Source organism: Berghia stephanieae, chromosome 9, assembly GCF_034508935.2.
Source record: "Berghia stephanieae isolate SIO BIC M18660-M18661 chromosome 9, UCSD_Bste_1.3, whole genome shotgun sequence".
Taxonomy (NCBI): Eukaryota; Metazoa; Mollusca; class Gastropoda; order Nudibranchia; family Aeolidiidae; genus Berghia; species Berghia stephanieae.
This window is the reverse complement of record NC_088368.1, coordinates 481,466-500,938: the sequence shown is the minus strand read 5'-3', so window position 1 is coordinate 500,938 and position 19,473 is coordinate 481,466. Positions and strand designations below refer to the sequence as shown.

Below are 19,473 nucleotides of genomic sequence, written 5' to 3'. Positions count from 1 at the left end.
TTTATCACAGATGGGGTCACCGTCTGACCAATTATCACAGATAGGGTCACCGTCTGACCAATTATCACAGATAGGGTCACTGTCTGACCAGTTATCACAGATAGGGTCACTGTCTGACCATTTATCACAGATAGGGTCACCGTCTGACCATTTATCACAGATAGGGTCACCGTCTGACCATTTGTCACAGATGGGGTCACTATCTGACCATTTATCACAGATAGGGTCACCGTCTGACCAGTTATCAAAGATAGGGTCACCATCTGACCAGTTATCATAGATAGGGTCACTGTCTGACCAGTTATCACAGATAGGGTCACCGTCTGACCATTTATAACAGATCGGGTCATCGTCTGACCAGTTACCACAGATAGGGTCACCGTCTGACCAGTTATCACATATAGGGTCACCGTCTGACCAATTATCACAGATAGGGTCACCGTCTGACAAGTTATCACAGATAGGGTCACTGTCTGACCATTTGTCACAGATAGGGTCACCGTCTGACCAGTTATCACAGATAGGGTCACCGTCTGACCAGTTATAACAGATAGGGTTTTTTTCCACACATGAGGATCTCGGGCAGTGGCAAAATGTCGTTTTTGTTACGTGTGCCAAGGGTTTTTTTCCACACATGAGGATCTCGGGCAGTGGCAAAATGCCGTTTTTGTTACGTGTGCCACAAAAATACTCCAAAACTAAGGGAAACATTCACGTCCTCTGGGTTAAATAGTGACCCCCAACCCCCCCCCCCCACACACACACACACACACAACAAAGAAAACAAGTGACAAAGTTGATATTCTGTCCACGCTTTTTTAACATTTGAGAAACTTATTCTATAGGAGGAGGTAGATCACCCATTTTTTTTGGTTTATTGTTTACATCATAAGGGGCGGTTTGGGTCTTTTCTAAAAATGATTAATTGCCTATATTGGCCGGTTTTAATCATTCTGTATCATCAATATAGGTTAAAAAACATTTTTGATGAAAAATATAAATTATCTGTGTTGATACCAGTTTTGCAACCTAATTTTGGGGGTCTGGCATTGAAAAATATAACAATCTTGTGGCAAATGTTCCAATTGTGCTCAGTTGCATGAATTTAGGACACTCCCATTTTGATGGCGTCAATCTAGACAAACTGACGTACTTTAGGCCTTTTGACCAAAAGTCAATTTTAAATCTCATGAATAGAAGGTATTTTTAAACAATCGTTTTAAGGACAGGACAATTAATTAAACATTTAGTATTGGAGTATTTTTGTGTCGGGCAAACGTTACACAACCTTTTGGCACAGCCTCTTATACACACACACACACACATATATATATATATATCAAGGGGTCCCACTGAAACCATGTAAGTCCTTGTGTGGTATACTTGAATCCAACAGAGATGCCTTACAATAACAACAATCCCGTTATTTTGTCATGTGACTAAACATACACGACAAGTGTCAAATTAAGAGCAGGCACCCACCGGTGTAAGAGAAAGAACTGAACAATTCTTGTATTTTTCTGTCTTGCTTTATCTAGCACCTGGGTGGGGATCCTGACCTCCCATAGTGGGCAGGGAGGTACATGCTGTGTCTTCTATCCCCCCATACCCGTTTTCCAATTGTTTCCTGTCATTGTCTTGGAATGAGATTACTTAGTTTTGTCCTGATCCTTGTCGGAGTTCCTTGGCTGGGAGAGATATAGTCGAATGTATAGTTATAGTTTTGGGAGATGATATTTTTTTCCTTGTAAATCATCTCTCTGTTATGCATTGTATTATGTTTAGTTTACATATTATATTATATGATTGGTAAACATTTGAGTGTATTCCTCTTAGTTGGGACTTGTGCTTGAGTCTGGATGAGACTTTTAGGTGATCTCAAACTAAGTCCTTTGACGGTGTGCTCTTGGAATCTACATCTGTTCCCTATTTGAACCAATTCCCCTTTGTCTTACCTTTTCTTTTGTGCTTTGATTGTAATTCTAGAACTTTTTACTATCCCATGTCTTGCTTTTTACTGGCGCTGATATAACCTAAATGTGTTGCAAGCGCCGTAAAACCCTTAAAAACAAAAACAATTCACGACCTCCACAGTGAGCAGGCAGGTACTTACCGTGTCTTCTATTTATATCTCCTTATATCTGTTTTCCAACATGCTTTCTGTCTTTGTCTTGGTATGAGATTGCTTGGTTTTGTCCCGACCCTGGCCGGAGTCCTAGCTGGGAGGGAAACAGTCAAATGCATACGGGTAGTTATTGTTTTGGGAGATATTGTTATTTTAATGTATAATGAAATGTAAGCATTTGAGTGTATTCCTCTTTGTTGGATCTTGTGCTTGTGTCTGGGTGACTTATAGGTGATATCAGCCTAAGTACATTAGTTATATTCTCTTGGAATCTACATCTGATCCCTATTTTGTTCCCAATTCCCCTTTGTCTTACTCTCTCTTGGATGCTTCAATTGTAATTCTAGAACTTTCGACTATCCAATTTTCTTACTTTTTACTGGTGCTGATATAACCTTAATGTGTTGCAAGCGCCGTAAACCCCTTGAAAACAAACAATTATCTGGCACCTTTCATATTCATCCACAGATGTACAGGTCTATACAAGACGAGTCTATTGCAGAAGCCCTGCATTGTTGTCTCTCTGAGACGCATGCTTCAGTTGGACACCGACACCCTCCATAAATTTATACTGTACTAATACTAAGATATGAAGTGAGTAGAAAAGTGCCAGAAGACAATAGAGAATAAAAAAATTTTTTCGCGGCGGTGGTGGGGTTTGAACCTGCGACCTTATTGGTACGACAACTCCGCCTGGCAGGTGAGAGCGTGGCTCTACCGTGTGAGCTATCCACGAACACAAAAATATTCGTTTCAAACCCAAAGTCATTTCTAGATCCCTCTCTCACCCACTTCTTGAGATCGCCGATTCGTTCACCACCATCGCAAAGTAATTTTGACCAGCAGTTAAGCTTAATAGCCAATATTCTCATCACAAACATATAACATAGAAAAATTGAGACATTGAGTATGCTCCGGTGTATGGGGTGAATTTTTAATTCAGAAAAGTGAGTGGAGCAGGCACTTATGTTGGTAACAACAAGATATGAAGTGAGTAGAAAAGTGCCAGAAGACAATAGAGAATACTAATACTATACATTATAATTATTTGTTTTAAAGTCTGTGGAATTTTGTCAGTCCAATAGCGAGTGCCATTCTTGTATATTGCCAGGGTCAAGGTTGTTGGATATTGATGTTGTAGCAATAAAGACAGAATAGTTAATAATAAACTGGATAAAGAAACAACAAAATTGAGTGGATTTTTGTTTACCTGACACCACACAACAAGTACTTCCCTGCCCACTATGGGATGTCCCCACGACACAACAAGTACTTCCCTGCCCACTATGGGATGTCCCCACGACACAACAAGTACTTCCCTGCCCACTATGGGATGTCCCCACCACACAACAAGTACTTCCCTGCCCACTATGGGATGTCCCCACCATCAAGGGTCATTCACATTTCCATGGTTTGGAATAAATCCCCTAAGCACTCATATGAAGATTTGTTACAAAACAAAAATACCTCGACTCTCACAGAGAAAACAAAGACATCTGATGATTCCTATCACTATCACTCACAACAAAAGATCCTGGCCAGAGCCGGGAGGGGAAAAAGAGTCATTAGGTCCATGCGACTATTGGAACCTGATTTTCTATGGTGTGAAATGGACAATAATAATTGCTTGCTACCCTTTTGACAGGGCAATAGTCTATTGCAAAGTACAGAGCCAGCTTCCCAATGACTGCTGGGTGGACCGGGGCTTCAAGGTTATAATCAGTAGTCAGAATGGATTGAATTCAATTGATGATAAATTTGTCAAATTGTTGATTTTGGTCGATGTCCAAAATGTGATGGTACCCATGGGGTTTGAACGTGTCTACCTCATCAAATCATTGAAATTCGTCTTATCCTTATCATCATCTTTGTTATCGTCATCATCTTCCTCCTTGCCTTTGTCATCACTACTGTCGTCACCACCAAGAGCACCTTGTTCCATTCTGGCCTGGAATTGTCTGTGAAGCCAATGGGTCTCAGGGTCGGATCTCAACTCATCTGGATTTAGAATGAAATAGTTAGACAATGCAGACATTTATCACGAAAATTCTCAATTGATTGAAATGTGAAGCCTGACTTGACACTACTATTAAATCAATGACAAGCTCTATTTGTAAATCTACTGTCCTGTATCAAGTAGACAGTTGTCCCTCCAGGAAAATGACACAGCATCTGCATAATTTTGCCTTCCTTTGCTGCAGATTTCATCGTTTTGTCTTTTTTTCTTCTCTTTATTTAAATTTTTTAAAAAAATATTTGCAGCAGAATTCACCTTTAAAAAAAATTTTGAGTTTTGGCAATTTTTTAAAAGCAACTGGCATACGATCTGTGGCTAATTCTCACGATGAACAGAATCGATTGATGTACTTAGGGGAAATCCCAGCCTCTGCGGTCAGATGACTGGGGGACAAGCGTGGTGACGGACGGTCACGTTCACTGGGGGGACAAGCATGGTGATGGACAGTCACGTTCAATGGGGGGACAAGCATGGTGACAGACGGTCACGTTCACTGGGGGACAAGCATGGTGACGGACGGTCACGTTCACTGGGGAACAAGCGTGGTGATGGACGGTCACGTTCACTGGGGGACAAGCGTGGTGACGGACGGTCACGTTCACTGGGGGACAAGCATGGTGATGGACAGTCACGTTCAATGGGGGGACAAGCATGGTGACGGACAGTCACGTTCACTGGGGGACAAGCGTGGTGACGGACGGTCACGTTCACTGGGGGACAAGCGTGGTGATGGACGGTCACGTTCACAGGGGGACAAGCGTGGTGACGGACGGTCACGTTCACTGGGGGGACAAGCGTGGTGACCGACGGTCATATTCGGCTGGTGTTTTGAGTCTGGGACTGGAAGCGATTTCATTGTGGACTTGTCACATGACATGTGATTGACAGATGCCAAAGCCTTGACTACGTGATGATGGGTGTGGGTAATGGTGCTATGTATTTAGGTAAAATACTTACAACATCTGCCAGCAGGATATAATGTACCACACACAAAATTGTGTAAGAATAATAATTAGAAGAAGAAGATGAATAACAATAAGAATAATAAATCTTTATTGTCCACAAAATGGAAAATTTTCCATGGCTTACAATACCTGTTTATAGCGGTCAAACTATTTACAGGGAATGTGTCATTCTGCTGTTGTCCCTAGTTGATAGTTGTAGCATAATTAGTCAATCAAGGGTTTTTATAGGATGACATATTCAACTAGCAAATGAAAAACGAAATATGAGTAGTTTTTTTGTGACGAAATCAATTTAATTAATTATTATGCTGAAAACATGCCAGAAGAGCTCAAAGCACTTTATTAGGGGTCCCAAGCCAACAGCTATTTAGAGTGTGACTCGAGCCCTGGAACTTCCAATCTGAAGGCGAGTCTCAGTCTCATACCACAAGATACCACAGCTGCACAGGAAGACAAGACTCTTCTTAGATAAAAAGGAGAACAGAAGTCGATGATAGAAAACATGGATTTAGTCTTAGACAAAAATCATGGCCATGTTTCCCAAAAGTTCCTGGCAAATTTCTCACAGTCCTAAGACTTCAAAAACATCCAAATGCAAACCAAACCAAACTCACTAGAGAGAATAGGGAAGAAAAGTCGTGACATCAAACCCTCCACTCTTTTGGTTCCTAAATCCATGGAAGTGTGTATGTAACCGGTCCTTCGGAGTACTAATCATGAATAGGTTACATAAAGATGACATAGCTATTTCAGTAGCAGGATGTATGGGCAGATTCTTAGGATTATGGGATGTAAAAGAGCAAGGATGGATGATGTGTATTGAGGACTAGCATGTATTTAGGCTAGAAAACAAGATGCCATCACCCTGAAACCAGAGGTTAAATTACACAAAGTAAATATCCAGTCCTCTGGAAGAATGGTTTTACACTTCCAATGAAATAGGAACCAGTTTTTGACATTACCTTTCTTTCCTATTGGATCACCGAAATAAATTTAATAAAAACGCATCACAAACACAAACACACACACCTGTCTGACTGGAATAAAACAAACACACACACAAACACACATACCTGTCTGACTGGAATATTCCGGGGGTTTAAAGCAAAGGCGAATCTGTCCAGACACAGCCAGCCTTAAAATGTTGTTGGCAGCTCTGTATAGATCTGGTCGGGAGGCTTTTGGAGTGACGAATCCACATTTGATGGCCCAGGCTGAAAGACAGGAGGAATGCCACGGCATTGGCTGGAGTCATAGTCATAGGTACAGTGTGTAGAATGATAATGATATGTCTTAGGCTTGACCAAAGTCAGATGGTTTGTTTTCAAGGGTTTGATGGAATTTCAAGTTCAAGTCCATAAGATGCAAAAGGCACACCGTGCCCACCACTGCACACACCGTGCCCACCACTGCACACACCGTGCCCACCACTGCACACACCGTGCCCACCACTGCACACACCGTGCCCACCACTGCACACACCGTGCCCACCACTGCACACACCGTGCCCACCACTGCACACACCGTGCCCACCACTGCACACACCGTGCCCACCACTGCACACACCGTGCCCACCACTGCACAAACCGTGCCCACCACTGCACACACCGTGCCCACCACTGCACACACCGTGCCCACCACTGCACACACCGTGCCCACCACTGCACAAACCATGCCCACCACGACACACCATGCCCACCACCAACACACGGTGCCCACCACCGACACACCGTACCCACCACCGCACACCTTATACACATCAATTCTATCTGTCACATCACACTAATCCTGTCCCTCCAGGCATTCACCCCTGCACTTGCAACACTTTTAGCTTGTTTCAGCGTCAGTAGAAAGAAAGACAGGATAGTAACAAAAATAATCTGGATTCACAATGAAAGCACATGAGTTAAGACAAAGGGGACTGATTTAAATAGGGTACAGATTTTTATATAGAATGCAAAATCCATTAAATGTGCTCCAAGTGCTTTACAAAGGGTCCCCAACCAACAGCAACACTTAACATGTAGGACATGACATGATGCCTGTTAGACGATATTACATTTTTTCTGACAGAGACAACGCTATTAATGCCCAGGTACTCATTTTACATCTGAGGACAGTGAGAGAATGCAAGTAAATAGCCTTTTCCAAGGACTTAACTATGCGTTGCGCAGAGCGGGACTCAAACCCAGTTCCTCCCGGTCCAAAGGTGAGTGTCATACTAATGAACCACACATCCGCACAAAAGACATTGATTCCGAGAGCAAGCTATCAACATGCTTTGTTTGAGATCACCTAAAAGTCCCATCCAGACACAAGCACAGAATCCCATGAAGACGAAAACACTTAAATGTTTTCAAAACAAAACAAAATATTACAGAACATTAAAGAGATGATTTACAAGGAAAAAAATATTACAGAGCATAAAAGAGATGATTTACAAGGAAAAAAATATTACAGAACATTAAAGAGATGATTTACAAGGAAAAAAATATTACAGAACATAAAAGAGATGATTTACAAGGAAAATAATATTACAGAACATAAAAGAGATGATTTACAAGGAAAAAATATTACAGAACATAAAAGCAGATTTACAAGGAAAAAAATATTACAGAACATAAAAGAGATGATTTACAAGGAAAAAAATATTACAGAACATAAAAGAGATGATTTACAAGGAAAAAATATTACAGAACATAAAAGCTGATTTACAAGGAAAAAAATATTACAGAACATAAAAGAGATGATTTACAAGAAAAAAATATTACATAACATAAAAGCTGATTTACAAGGAAAAAAATATTACAGAACATAAAAGAGATGATTTACAAGAAAAAAATATCTCCCTGAACTAATAATACACGTTTGACTGTTGCCCTCTCATTCAAGGACTCTGGCAAGGACAAAACAATTAATCTCATTCTAAGACAAGGACAAAAAGTAACAAATAAAGGGTGGGCAGGAGGTCACTTTCTGTGTCTTCTATCCCCATTTATCTGTTACTTTTTGTCTTTGTCTTGCAATGAGATTACTTGTTTTGCCCTGGCCCTGACCAGGGTCCTTGACTGAGAGGGAAACGTGCCAACACCAAAAAAGGGTCAAACCTTCACAGATGTCAAACGCTGACCACTGATAATCCGTGTCACAATCTGGTGGTCGGCGTACTCTAAGGAGGGCTGGGAGGTCCATGCGTTCTGCCAGGTACTGGACCACCGAGTACGGTTCTCTGACCTGAGACACGGGGAAGATGCCAGCTATCACCTGGACAGAACAGGGGTGGGGGGATGGGTTGGATTAGTATGGTATGGAATCAAATAATTTTGTTCTAATGAGGATTTATAACATAACATAACACAACAGATATATGTGTACTGATGTCGAGTTTTGAGATACGAGCGAATAAAAGTGGAAAATAGTTGTCTACATGATTTTTGTTTAAAGTTAATTCAATGATTTATTTTTCTGAGCTCTATCGAAGCATGGTAAATATGCATGTCTTGTCTTTAATAGCGATTTTCTTCATTAGAATTTTTTTGGATTCCCCCTCTCGTTAAATTTGTGTAACTTCTGTCCTAATTGAGAAAATTACAAATTTTACACTGCATTTTGTTCAGAAATGGCGCCTCTATTGAATTATGCAATAGCACGAGATTCAAAATTTTTCTACATCAGACAGGTTTTGCCAGATCACCACACATATCATAATAAGGGGGTGCTTAGGTCAAATGCCTTTAAATACCCTGTGATAAAAATAGACAAAACGTCCCGATAAAACATTCCTAGATCTGACATCATAACTATGATCATCATTGACATCATACACAATCAAAAATAGATCAATCAATTTTATTTTTTTTCCATCAAATTCATATTTTAAGTTATAAATGCTCCCTGTCAATTGCATGTTTGAAATTATTTATAGTTTTGTAGTCTTTAGTTATAAATTTCAATCTGTTCCATGTATCCACTCTCCTTGCTGCAAAAAACATTTTTGCCGAATAATTGTAGAAGAATGGGCCGGAAAAACTTTGTTTTGTTGGTCGAAAAATAGAATTTGAAATTCTTTTGTTTGTTTTGTTGGTCGAAAAATAGAATTTGAAATTCTTTTGTTTGTTTTGTTGGTCGAAAAATAGAATTTGAAATTCTTTTGTTTGTTTTGTTGGTTGAAAAACAGAATTTGAAATTCTTTTGTTTGTTTTGTTGGTTGAAAAACAGAATTTGAAATTCTTTTCACACTTTTGTTTCCAATCTGTCATAAAATGAATCACCAATTGGACGGATGGAGGACACGTGGCTATCCCATGAATCACCAATTGGACGGATGGAGGACACATGGCTATCCCATGAATCACTAATTGGATGGGTGGAGGACACATGGCTATCCCATGAATCACTAATTGGACGGGTGGAGGACACATGGCTATCCCATGAATCACCAATTGGACGGATGGAGGACACGTGGCTATCCCATGAATCACTAATTGGACGGGTGGAGGACACGTGGCTATCCCATGAATCACCAATTGGACGGTTGGAGGACACATGGCTATCCCATGAATCACTAATTGGACGGTTGGAGGACACATGGCTATCCCATGAATCACCAATTGGACGGATGGAGGACACGTGGCTATCCCATGAATCACCAACTGGACGGATAGAGGACACGTGGCTATCCCATGAATCACCAATTGGACGGTTGGAGGACACGTGGCTATCCCATGAATCACCAATTGGACGGTTGGAGGACACATGGCTATCCGATGAATCACCAATTGGACGGATGGAGGACACGTGGCTATCCCATGAATCACTAATTGGACGGGTGGAGGACACGTGGCTATCCCATGAATCACCAATTGGACGGTTGGAGGACACGTGGCTATCCCATGAATCACTAATTGGACGGTTGGAGGACACATGGCTATCCATGAATCACCAATTGGACGGTTGGAGGACACATGGCTATCCCATGAATCACTAATTGGACGGGTGGAGGACACGTGGCTATCCCATGAATCACCAATTGGACGGTTGGAGGACACGTGGCTATCCATGAATCACTAATTGGACGGGTGGAGGACACATGGCTATCCCATGAATCACCAATTGGACGGTTGGAGGACACATGGCTATCCCATGAATCACTAATTGGATGGGTGGAGGACACATGGCTATCCCATGAATCACCAATTGGACGGTTGGAGGACACGTGGCTATCCCATGAATCACTAATTGGACGGTTGGAGGACACATGGCTATCCCATGAATCACCAATTGGACGGATGGAGGACACGTGGCTATCCCATGAATCACCAACTGGACGGATAGAGGACACGTGGCTATCCCATGAATCACCAATTGGACGGTTGGAGGACACGTGGCTATCCCATGAATCACCAATTGGACGGTTGGAGGACACATGGCTATCCGATGAATCACCAATTGGACGGATGGAGGACACGTGGCTATCCCATGAATCACTAATTGGACGGGTGGAGGACACGTGGCTATCCCATGAATCACCAATTGGACGGTTGGAGGACACGTGGCTATCCCATGAATCACTAATTGGACGGTTGGAGGACACATGGCTATCCCATGAATCACCAATTGGACGGTTGGAGGACACATGGCTATCCCATGAATCACTAATTGGACGGGTGGAGGACACGTGGCTATCCCATGAATCACCAATTGGACGGTTGGAGGACACGTGGCTATCCCATGAATCACTAATTGGACGGGTGGAGGACACATGGCTATCCATGAATCACCAATTGGACGGTTGGAGGACACATGGCTATCCCATGAATCACTAATTGGATGGGTGGAGGACACATGGCTATCCCATGAATCACCAATTGGACGGTTGGAGGACACGTGGCTATCCCATGAATCACCAATTGGATGGGTGGAGGACACGTGGCTATCCCATGAATCACTAATTGGACGGGTGGAGGACACGTGGCTATCCCATGAATCACCAATTGGACGGATGGAGGACACGTGGCTATCCCATGAATCACCAATTGGACGGATGGAGGACACGTGGCTATCCCATGAATCACCAATTGGACGGATGGAGGACACGTGGCTATCCCATGAATCACCAATTGGACGGATGGAGGACACGTGGCTATCCCATGAATCACCAATTGGACGGTTGGAGGACACATGGCTATCCCATGAATCACCAATTGGACGGTTGGAGGACACGTGGCAATCCCATCGTTTTCTAAAAACTCCTTTGTTCACTCTTTCTCTCACTGTGATCTTGTCTTGTGGTAAAACTTGCCTTTGGATTGGAAGGTCCAGGGTTTGAGTTCCACTCTCAGGGGCACATAGTTTAAATCCTTGGAAAAGGCTTTTTACTCACATTCTCTCATTGTACTCAGGTGCAAAATGAGTATCTAACTAAACCATTACAATAACTCTAACGAAAAAAAAAAAAATGTCTCACAGGTGTCATGTCTCTTCCTACATGTTAAGTGTTGCTGTTAGCTTGGGACCCTTGTAAAATGCTTTGAGTCTGTTAAGTGGATAATGTGCTATATAAATATTCAAGTTTGTTTTTTTAAAGCCAAAGTTTTTAAAACCTTTAGTTGATCACACAATGTCAGTGTTTGAAGTTTAACTTTTTAAACCTACGAAATGAACATTCTGACAATATCACGGGTCTTCTTCGTTTCATAATTCATGTCCAACCATAGTGTTTGTCTGGAAAACTGGTTGGTGTATTGCACTGAAATTTTGCATGGCTATTCTATTAGCTTTAAGGCTATTATGTGTAGATACAGACGACCAAAGAAAAATTATTTTGCCTAATTTTATATCCAAAAATTAATATACCTGGCTTACCTGCAAAGCTTTGGGTACGACAGAAGGAAAGACGAGGCCTGGACAGTCACATAGCCTGACGGTGGGAGTCAGGAAGATGGTCTGGAAATGCTGGGTGTGACCGGGGGTTTGGGATACAGAGACCACCTGAAATGACATACAACAGGGAGTCAGGAAGATGGTCTGGAAATGTTGGGTGTGACCGGGGGTGTGGGATACAGTTACAGAGACCACCTGAAATGACATAAAACAGGGAGTCAGGAAGATGGTCTGGAAATGCTGGGTGTGACCGGGGGTTTGGGATACAGAGACCACCTGAAATGACATAAAACAGGGAGTCAGGAAGATGGTCTGGAAATGCTGGGTGTGACCAGGGGTTTGGGATACAGAGACCACATGAAATGACATAAAACAGGGAGTCAGGAAGATGGTCTGGAAATGCTGGGTGTGACCGGGGGTTTGGGATACAGAGACCACATGAAATGACATAAAACAGGGAGTCAGGAAGATGGTCTGGAAATGTTGGGTGTGACCGGGGGTTTGGGATACAGAGACCACATGAAATGACATAAAACAGGGAGTCAGGCTGGCATCGCGGAAAATTGCCATTTGAAATCCCAAATTTTGCCAAATTTTGCCACAAAAAAATGACAATTTTGCCACAAAAAATAGAAAAATTTGCCACATTTTGCCGTAAAAATTGCCAAATTTTGCAAATTTTGTTAACTAATCGGATAACTTTTTTTCGTTCCCGGGGACCCCAAATACTACAATGATCTGAAGATGCACACAAAAGTCACTCAGGTGCAGATCAGAATGAAAAATGATTTAAAACATCAATCTTAATCTTATATCAAAACAAAGTACGAAAAACCTGCAAAGAGAGGTATCAAAATTTAATTAAACAAGATATTCATAGGAAATAAAACTGTTATAATAAAGGAACACCAAAGCCTTTAAGTTTGCTTCGTTGAGCCGCCTTCTCCTGTCTGAAAATACAAGATTATAAATGGAGAAGGACCTCTCAGCATCAGCAGAATTAAGGCAGGTGTATATGTATCTCTTTGCCAGCGTAGCAAGATGGGGAACATCTGAGCTAACACTGTTCCAAAAAACAGTCAGATCAAGTGGAATGCCTCCAGATGCCGACACTGCTCTTGGACCAAGAGACTCTTTATATCGAAGTACTTCTACACGAGGTACTTCATGAATACCAGGAATGGTCAAAGAATCAATATCAGAGTCAGCAATGAACACTAAATTGCAAGGATTGAAGAAAGGTATCTCCTTCAATAATTCCATCCCTGGTTGGCCTTCCGTCGATGAATATTTCTCAAGCTTTTCATTGGCCAAAGAGAAAGCTTGACAAAAACTATCCTGGAGCTGAAGCTTGAGATGTTGGTCCAGGTCATGCGGACAGTGTCTTTCTACATCTTGTAGGGTCACATGGCAAGATGAAAACTGGTCCTTAATTTCCATGAGCTTTGACCACGCCTGGTGAAAATAGAAATAAGAATAAGGCAAGGATTAAAAAACATAAGAAAGTATTTTTGTTTTGTAATTCTTTTCTTGCTCTAGTCAAAGACATTCAACTATAATGTTGTGTCCAAAGGCAGAGTTTCAACAAAGATGGAATCGTTTCATTAATAATGATACCTGCTCTTAATCTTATAAAATAAGATTTAAAGGTAGGAGGAGAAAATGAATATTTACTGTCATGGCGATTGGACGTTGGCTTTGGAATACATCAGTAGCTACAACGATGGACTGAGACTGCTGGATTATAAAGCTCATCTCTGCTTGAATTAACTGGCGCTCCGACACCGAGCAGAGGATATCATTCAAGTAGACTAACGACTCTGGAGCCGTGCGCCCACAGTGCTCCATTTCCTTCGCAATGAATGTGGCAAAGTGCTGCAAATTTTTCTCATGGTATGAGACCGCTTCAAACCAACAATTCCATCTGGATTTTGAAAAGGAAGTAAAAGAAATGATGCATTTTTAATTCATTTGTTAAATTGAATTTTTATTTGAAAAGAAGATAACATTATACCTACTTAATCTATCAGTTTTTGGCCTTATAGTATAGTCTGTTGAATTTACCATCATCATATGACTTGACCTAGTGAGGACTAATGTTAGGCATTGACTTTAATGGTTGACTATGACCCTCTTACTTTACCCCGAAATAATTGTGCAAGATAGCTTCCAATATTTATTTTTAAAAATTCTAGTGCATTTTCTTATATCAATGGTTAAAGCAAACTAACTTTGAAATAAAAAAATGATGACAATCTAAAAAGGTAACATAATGGAATAATCAATTCTATTAAGCCATAGCAAGCACTTTCCCAGTCAGATACTTAATTAAAGCTCATCTTTTCAACAAAAAAAAGGGAGCAGATTACTATAACTGTAACATGATACTACTAAATATGTTTACTAACATATCAAATTAGGTAATAAGAATGACTGACCCTCCTATTTGTCAATATCCAATATTAACAATGTGTCACCTTTAGGTGAAAAAAGTTTTTTTAAAGACCCAGATGAATCATGACCAAGAAAGGAAAATTCTCAAAATCTCACCGTGTAGCGATTGGGTTTGGAGGCATCTTTGGAGATTTGACGAGTGGTGTCAGGAATCGCAGATATCTTGCCTTTCTGGCATTGGCGTTCCAAAATATCGCATTTGCAGCTTTGACGAATTTGTTGGTGCGATTGAAGGGCTTTCTGAAGGCATCACCCACTAGGCTCATGATATGAGCCATGCATGTGATATGCGTAGCATTTGGCATGAGCCCTTTCAATACATCATTGAAAGCCTTCCTCATGTATGCTGCATTGTCTGTGTTTACGGTGACGACGTCAGTAAACTTGATGCCAGTGGAGACTAAGCATTCAATTATGGCCGTCGCAACGGTTGTGTGGTTTGTGACAGACAAAAATCTTGTGTCCAAGAGGTAACTTTGGACTTTGTCCACATCAGCGCTCAAGGGTTCCAGTGGTGCAGCTAAGACATTGAGGACAAACCTGAAAAGATAGGCGATACAAATAAGAGAAAACACAAAATAACATATAGGGAAGGATGCAAAAGTGATATCATAATTGCTCTCAGCATTTAATTATAGAATTCAAACTAAGGATTCGAACTGATCACTGTGTATGTTGTGTTGTGTAGTACGCCCATATATATATATATATATATATATATATATATATATATATATATATGTGTGTGTGTGTGTGTGTGTGTGGTATATATATATATATATATATATATATATATATATATATATATATATATATATATATATATATATATATATATATATATATATGATTGTGCGTGAGTGTGTGTGTGTGTGTGTGTGTGTGTATTCACCTGCCTCCTACTCATATATATAAATTACTCTTTCGCTTTAGTTTCTACAAACATTGTCAGTCAAAAACAAAAAACAAAACCCACCTTCCAACATCATCAGATATTTCATCACAGATGATGGCCACAGGCTTGTTTATAACTTTCTTATACACCACTTCTTTTTTGTTGGTGAACTCCCTCTTTAAGTAGCATTCCTGCAGCTGATGAGCTTGTGGAATGGCACCACCGTTTTCAACTCTTGTCTGCAAGAAGTTTCTGACTGCTGGGTGGTCAACCTTCGATAAGGGAATGTTTGCTGCAGCAAACATTGAAACAACTTCATTGCAGATATCATTTCTTGCTGAAAGAAAGAAATTTAAAAAATAGTTTGTTAATATGAATAGCTTAAAAAAAATAAGCTTTATATGGCGCAATATCCACTAAACGTGCTCAAAGCACTTTACAAGGGGTCCGTGGCCAACAGCAACATTTAACAGGTAGGATGGGACATGAAGCCTGTTAGGGGATATTACAATTTTTTTCGGACAGAGACAACGCTGTTAACGGCCAGGTACTCATTTTACACCTCCATTTCATGAGAGAATGTGAGTAAAGAGCCTTCTCCAAGGACTCAACTATGCACTGAGCGAGGCTCGAACCCAGGTCCTTCCGATCCTAAAGCGAGTGTCTTTTCACTATACCACAAAGTAATAATAAAAAGAACAACAATGATAATAATAATAATAATAATAATAATAATAATCATCATCATCATCATCATAATAATAATAATAGTAATAATAATACCCTCATCTTTTATATAGTTGTAATTGTATAGATTTATAGAGCAATATTCACCCAAAACTAAGTACTCATTTAGAGGGAAAGGGTGCACCACTCACCTTGCGTTGAAACTGTAGACGGTTTCTTCAAAACAGAATCCAATGTCCTCTGCTTCTTCACCGCTTCACTCTCATCCACGTCAGTGGCATGTGACCTCTTCATTCTTTCTTCTTTTGTTTTATGGTCTGCGGAATTGCGGTGGCTATCCACAGAAGACTTTCGTAAGTGGTCAATAACCTTGTTGCATGGTGTGCAGAATAGCTTTGAACCACTGACGTGGGTCCACTGGCTGTATTCTGAGTGTCGCTGGTGTGCAGTGACATGGCGAGCACATTTTGCCTTCTTCATATCTAAACCAAGGAACTTGTCCATAGCGAGTTTGTAATCAACAAGTAGATGTAAGAGAAAAGAACGCCGGTAGCGAAACCAATTGAAGATAACAATAATAGCGTCACTCGTCACTAAGGTGAAAGTGAAAGTAGAAAAACTCCTTTTAATTGCAATGTAACGTCTGTTAGTAGTATGGCAGTTTAAAAACCAGACTGGGCAGCTTCCAGTAGCAGTTTAAACAGACCAGGAGCTATGAGAAAATGAAAGAAAGGGACGATGCTGACTTTCGGAAATTCGCCACTTTAAAAAAACCACTCGGGTTAAATAATGGTGAAAAATTTAGATTTTTCATGAAATTTGTAAAATTTGCGGTAAATTGCGGAAAAGTGCGAATTTTGCGGCCGCAAATTTGCCATTGCGGCCGCGAAAAACCACGATGACAGGTCAGGAAGATGGTCTGGAAATGCTGGGTGTGACCGGGGGTTTGGGATACAGAGACCACATGAAATGACATAAAACAGGGAGTCAGGAAGATGGTCTGGAAATGTTGGGTGTGACCGGGGGTTTGGGATACAGAGACCACATGAAATGACATAAAACAGGGAGTCAGGAAGATGGTCTGGAAATGCTGGGTGTGACCGGGGGTTTGGGATACAGAGACCACATGAAATGACATACAACAGTCAAGGTCATCATAAATAGATTCCCTTTAGTCATCCCATAAAGGAAATTTGTCTTTAGCGTCTATTCCAAGTTTGCAGTGCACGACAGCTAAAGCCTGGGTTACTTCAGTCATATTTCTCTGCCGTCAATCTGGTATTTTAGAAATGCATTTATGATTTCATTGTTTTTTTGTTGTTGGCTGAAGAAGGGCTTGTAGCCCAAAATGTTCAGTGTTAGGTATTTTGTTCTTTTTTGAATCCGTGTATTCATTTTTAGTATTAAAAAAATTCCAAGTGCTTTAGATTTTATTTGTATGACAAAATCAAGCAGTCACCTTTTTTCCTGTCAGGGCATTCATCACAGACGACTTGCCCACATTGGGGAAACCTGGAACCAAGGGGAGAGGGAGTTATTGGGGGTTGGTAGATAATATTGATGATGATGATGACGATAATGATAATGATAATGATGGAAAAAGGTTAACAGAAAGAAGAAGAAGAAGAAGAAGAAGAAGAAGAAGAAGAAGAAGAAGAAGAAGAAGAAGAAGAAGAAGAAAAGGTCTCACCAATACAGCCTAAAGTGACAATGCCATCTTTGTATTGTGGAGATTTTGTCCTTCCTTTGCCTTCAACATCATCACCACTCACATCGTCATTGTTTGGTTTACAAGGACTTGCACAAGCATTATCCTGGCCTGTTGTTGTTATCTCCCCTTCCTGTATCAAGTGTTGTTTCCAACCAGACAAGTCCACTAGAAATTGAACAAATAAATAATCATGATCCTTCATGCTCAATGTGGTCCCTGCTGATCAGCCCTTCATTTATCGTCATAGAAAACCAGATGGAACCAATTTTATTTCAAACATTACAACTCACCTGTAGGGCATCCTTTTTGTATTTGTACTCTTCAAATTAAGTCAATGTCAAAGGTCTTAAGGATAAGTACGCGTCAAAGGGAGCAGATCAAAGTAAAAGATCAGGAACTTGAAGATATAGACACTTTCTGCTATCTCGGGAGTATAATTGACAAGGATGGAGGCACGGAAGCAGAGGTGAAAGCACGGATAGGAAAGGCACAGGCTGCATTCACATCTTTGAACAGAATTTGGAGAACTAAAGATTTCTCCCTCCGACTAAAGCTAAGACTTTTCAACTCAAACGTGAAGTCTGTCCTACTGTATGGATGTGAAACTTGGAATGCATCATAGGCATGTATAAGGAGGGTACAGACTTTCGTAAACAGGTGCATGCGTAAGCTACTCAGAATAAAATGGATGGATAGAATTAAAAATGAAGAAGTATGGAAAAGAACACAGCAGAAACCAGTGGGAGAGGAAATAGGAAGAAGACGATGGAGGTGGATTGGACACACCCTTAGAAAGAATGACTCCACTGTAACAAAGAAAGTATTGGACTGGAACCCTCAGGGCAGAAGATCAAGGGGAAGGCCACGGGGAACATGGAGAAGAATTAAAGAAGCTGATATACAGAGAAGTGGTAAGACATGGAATGAGATAAAAAAGTTAGCTCAGGATAGAGAAGGATGGAAACTGTTGGTCTGTGGCCTATCCCCTGACCCAGGGTGAAAAAGGCAATGATGATGATAGAGAAGGATGGAAACTGTTTGTCTGTGGCCTATACCCTGACCCAGGGTGAGAAAGGCAATGATGATGATAGAGAAGGATGGAAACTGTTTGTCTGTGGCCTATACCCTGACCCAGGGTGAAAAAGGCAATGATGATGATAGAGAAGGATGGAAACTGTTTGTCTGTGGCCTATACCCTGACCCAGGGTGAAAAAGGCAATGATGATGATAGAGAAGGATGGAAACTGTTTGTCTGTGGCCTATACCCTGACCCAGGGTGAAAAAGGTAATGATGATGATAGAGAAGGATGGAAACTGTTTGTCTGTGGCCTATACCCTGACCCAGGGTGAAAAAGGTAATGATGATGATAGAGAAGGATGGAAACTGTTTGTCTGTGGCCTATACCCTGACCAAGGGTGAAAAAGGTAATGATGATGATAGAGAAGGATGGAAACTGTTTGTCTGTGGCCTATACCCTGACCCAGGGTGAAAAAGGCAATGATGATGATAGAGAAGGATGGAAACTGTTTGTCTGTGGCCTATCCCCTGACCCAGGGTGAAAAAGGCAATGATGATGATAGAGAAGGATGGAAACTGTTTGTCTGTGGCCTATACCCTGACCCAGGGTGAAAAAGGCAATGATGATGATAGAGAAGGATGGAAACTGTTTGTCTGTGGCCTATACCCTGACCCAGGGTGAAAAAGGCAATGATGATGATAGAGAAGGATGGAAACTG

General features: G+C 41.0%; 3 protein-coding genes across 6 annotated transcripts in view; all 3 read right to left on the bottom strand.

Moving 5' to 3' along the window:
- The window catches only part of LOC144979431 (uncharacterized), a 198,183-nt gene that overhangs the window by 162,982 nt on the left and 15,728 nt on the right, over nucleotides 1-19,473 (bottom strand). The window lies entirely within an intron of this gene.
- Nucleotides 3,034-19,473, bottom strand: part of LOC144979426 (guanine nucleotide-binding protein-like 1) — a 49,714-nt gene continuing 33,274 nt past the window's right edge. For 3 of the 4 annotated variants that reach the window (XM_078926070.1, XM_078926069.1, XM_078926072.1), the window contains 6 exons: nucleotides 17,716-17,901; nucleotides 17,485-17,537; nucleotides 11,972-12,097; nucleotides 8,215-8,371; nucleotides 6,181-6,321; nucleotides 3,034-4,123 (listed from right to left, as the gene is read on the bottom strand). In XM_078926070.1, the coding sequence (XP_078782196.1) occupies nucleotides 3,948-4,123; nucleotides 6,181-6,321; nucleotides 8,215-8,371; nucleotides 11,972-12,097; nucleotides 17,485-17,537; nucleotides 17,716-17,901 (839 nt within the window). In that variant the 3' untranslated portion in view covers nucleotides 3,034-3,947. Of the gene's footprint in view, nucleotides 4,124-6,180; nucleotides 6,322-8,214; nucleotides 8,372-11,971; nucleotides 12,098-16,598; nucleotides 17,152-17,484; nucleotides 17,538-17,715; nucleotides 17,902-19,473 lie in introns of those variants that run through there. The other variant, XM_078926071.1, reaches the window with a different exon arrangement.
- Nucleotides 12,806-16,666, bottom strand: LOC144979428 (uncharacterized). Its single transcript, XM_078926073.1, has 5 exons — nucleotides 16,217-16,666; nucleotides 15,420-15,675; nucleotides 14,540-14,983; nucleotides 13,664-13,913; nucleotides 12,806-13,444 (listed from the first exon to the last, which is right to left on the bottom strand). Exons 1-5 carry the CDS (start codon nucleotides 16,527-16,529, stop codon nucleotides 12,851-12,853), a joined length of 1,857 nt encoding a protein of 618 aa, XP_078782199.1. The 5' UTR covers nucleotides 16,530-16,666; the 3' UTR covers nucleotides 12,806-12,850.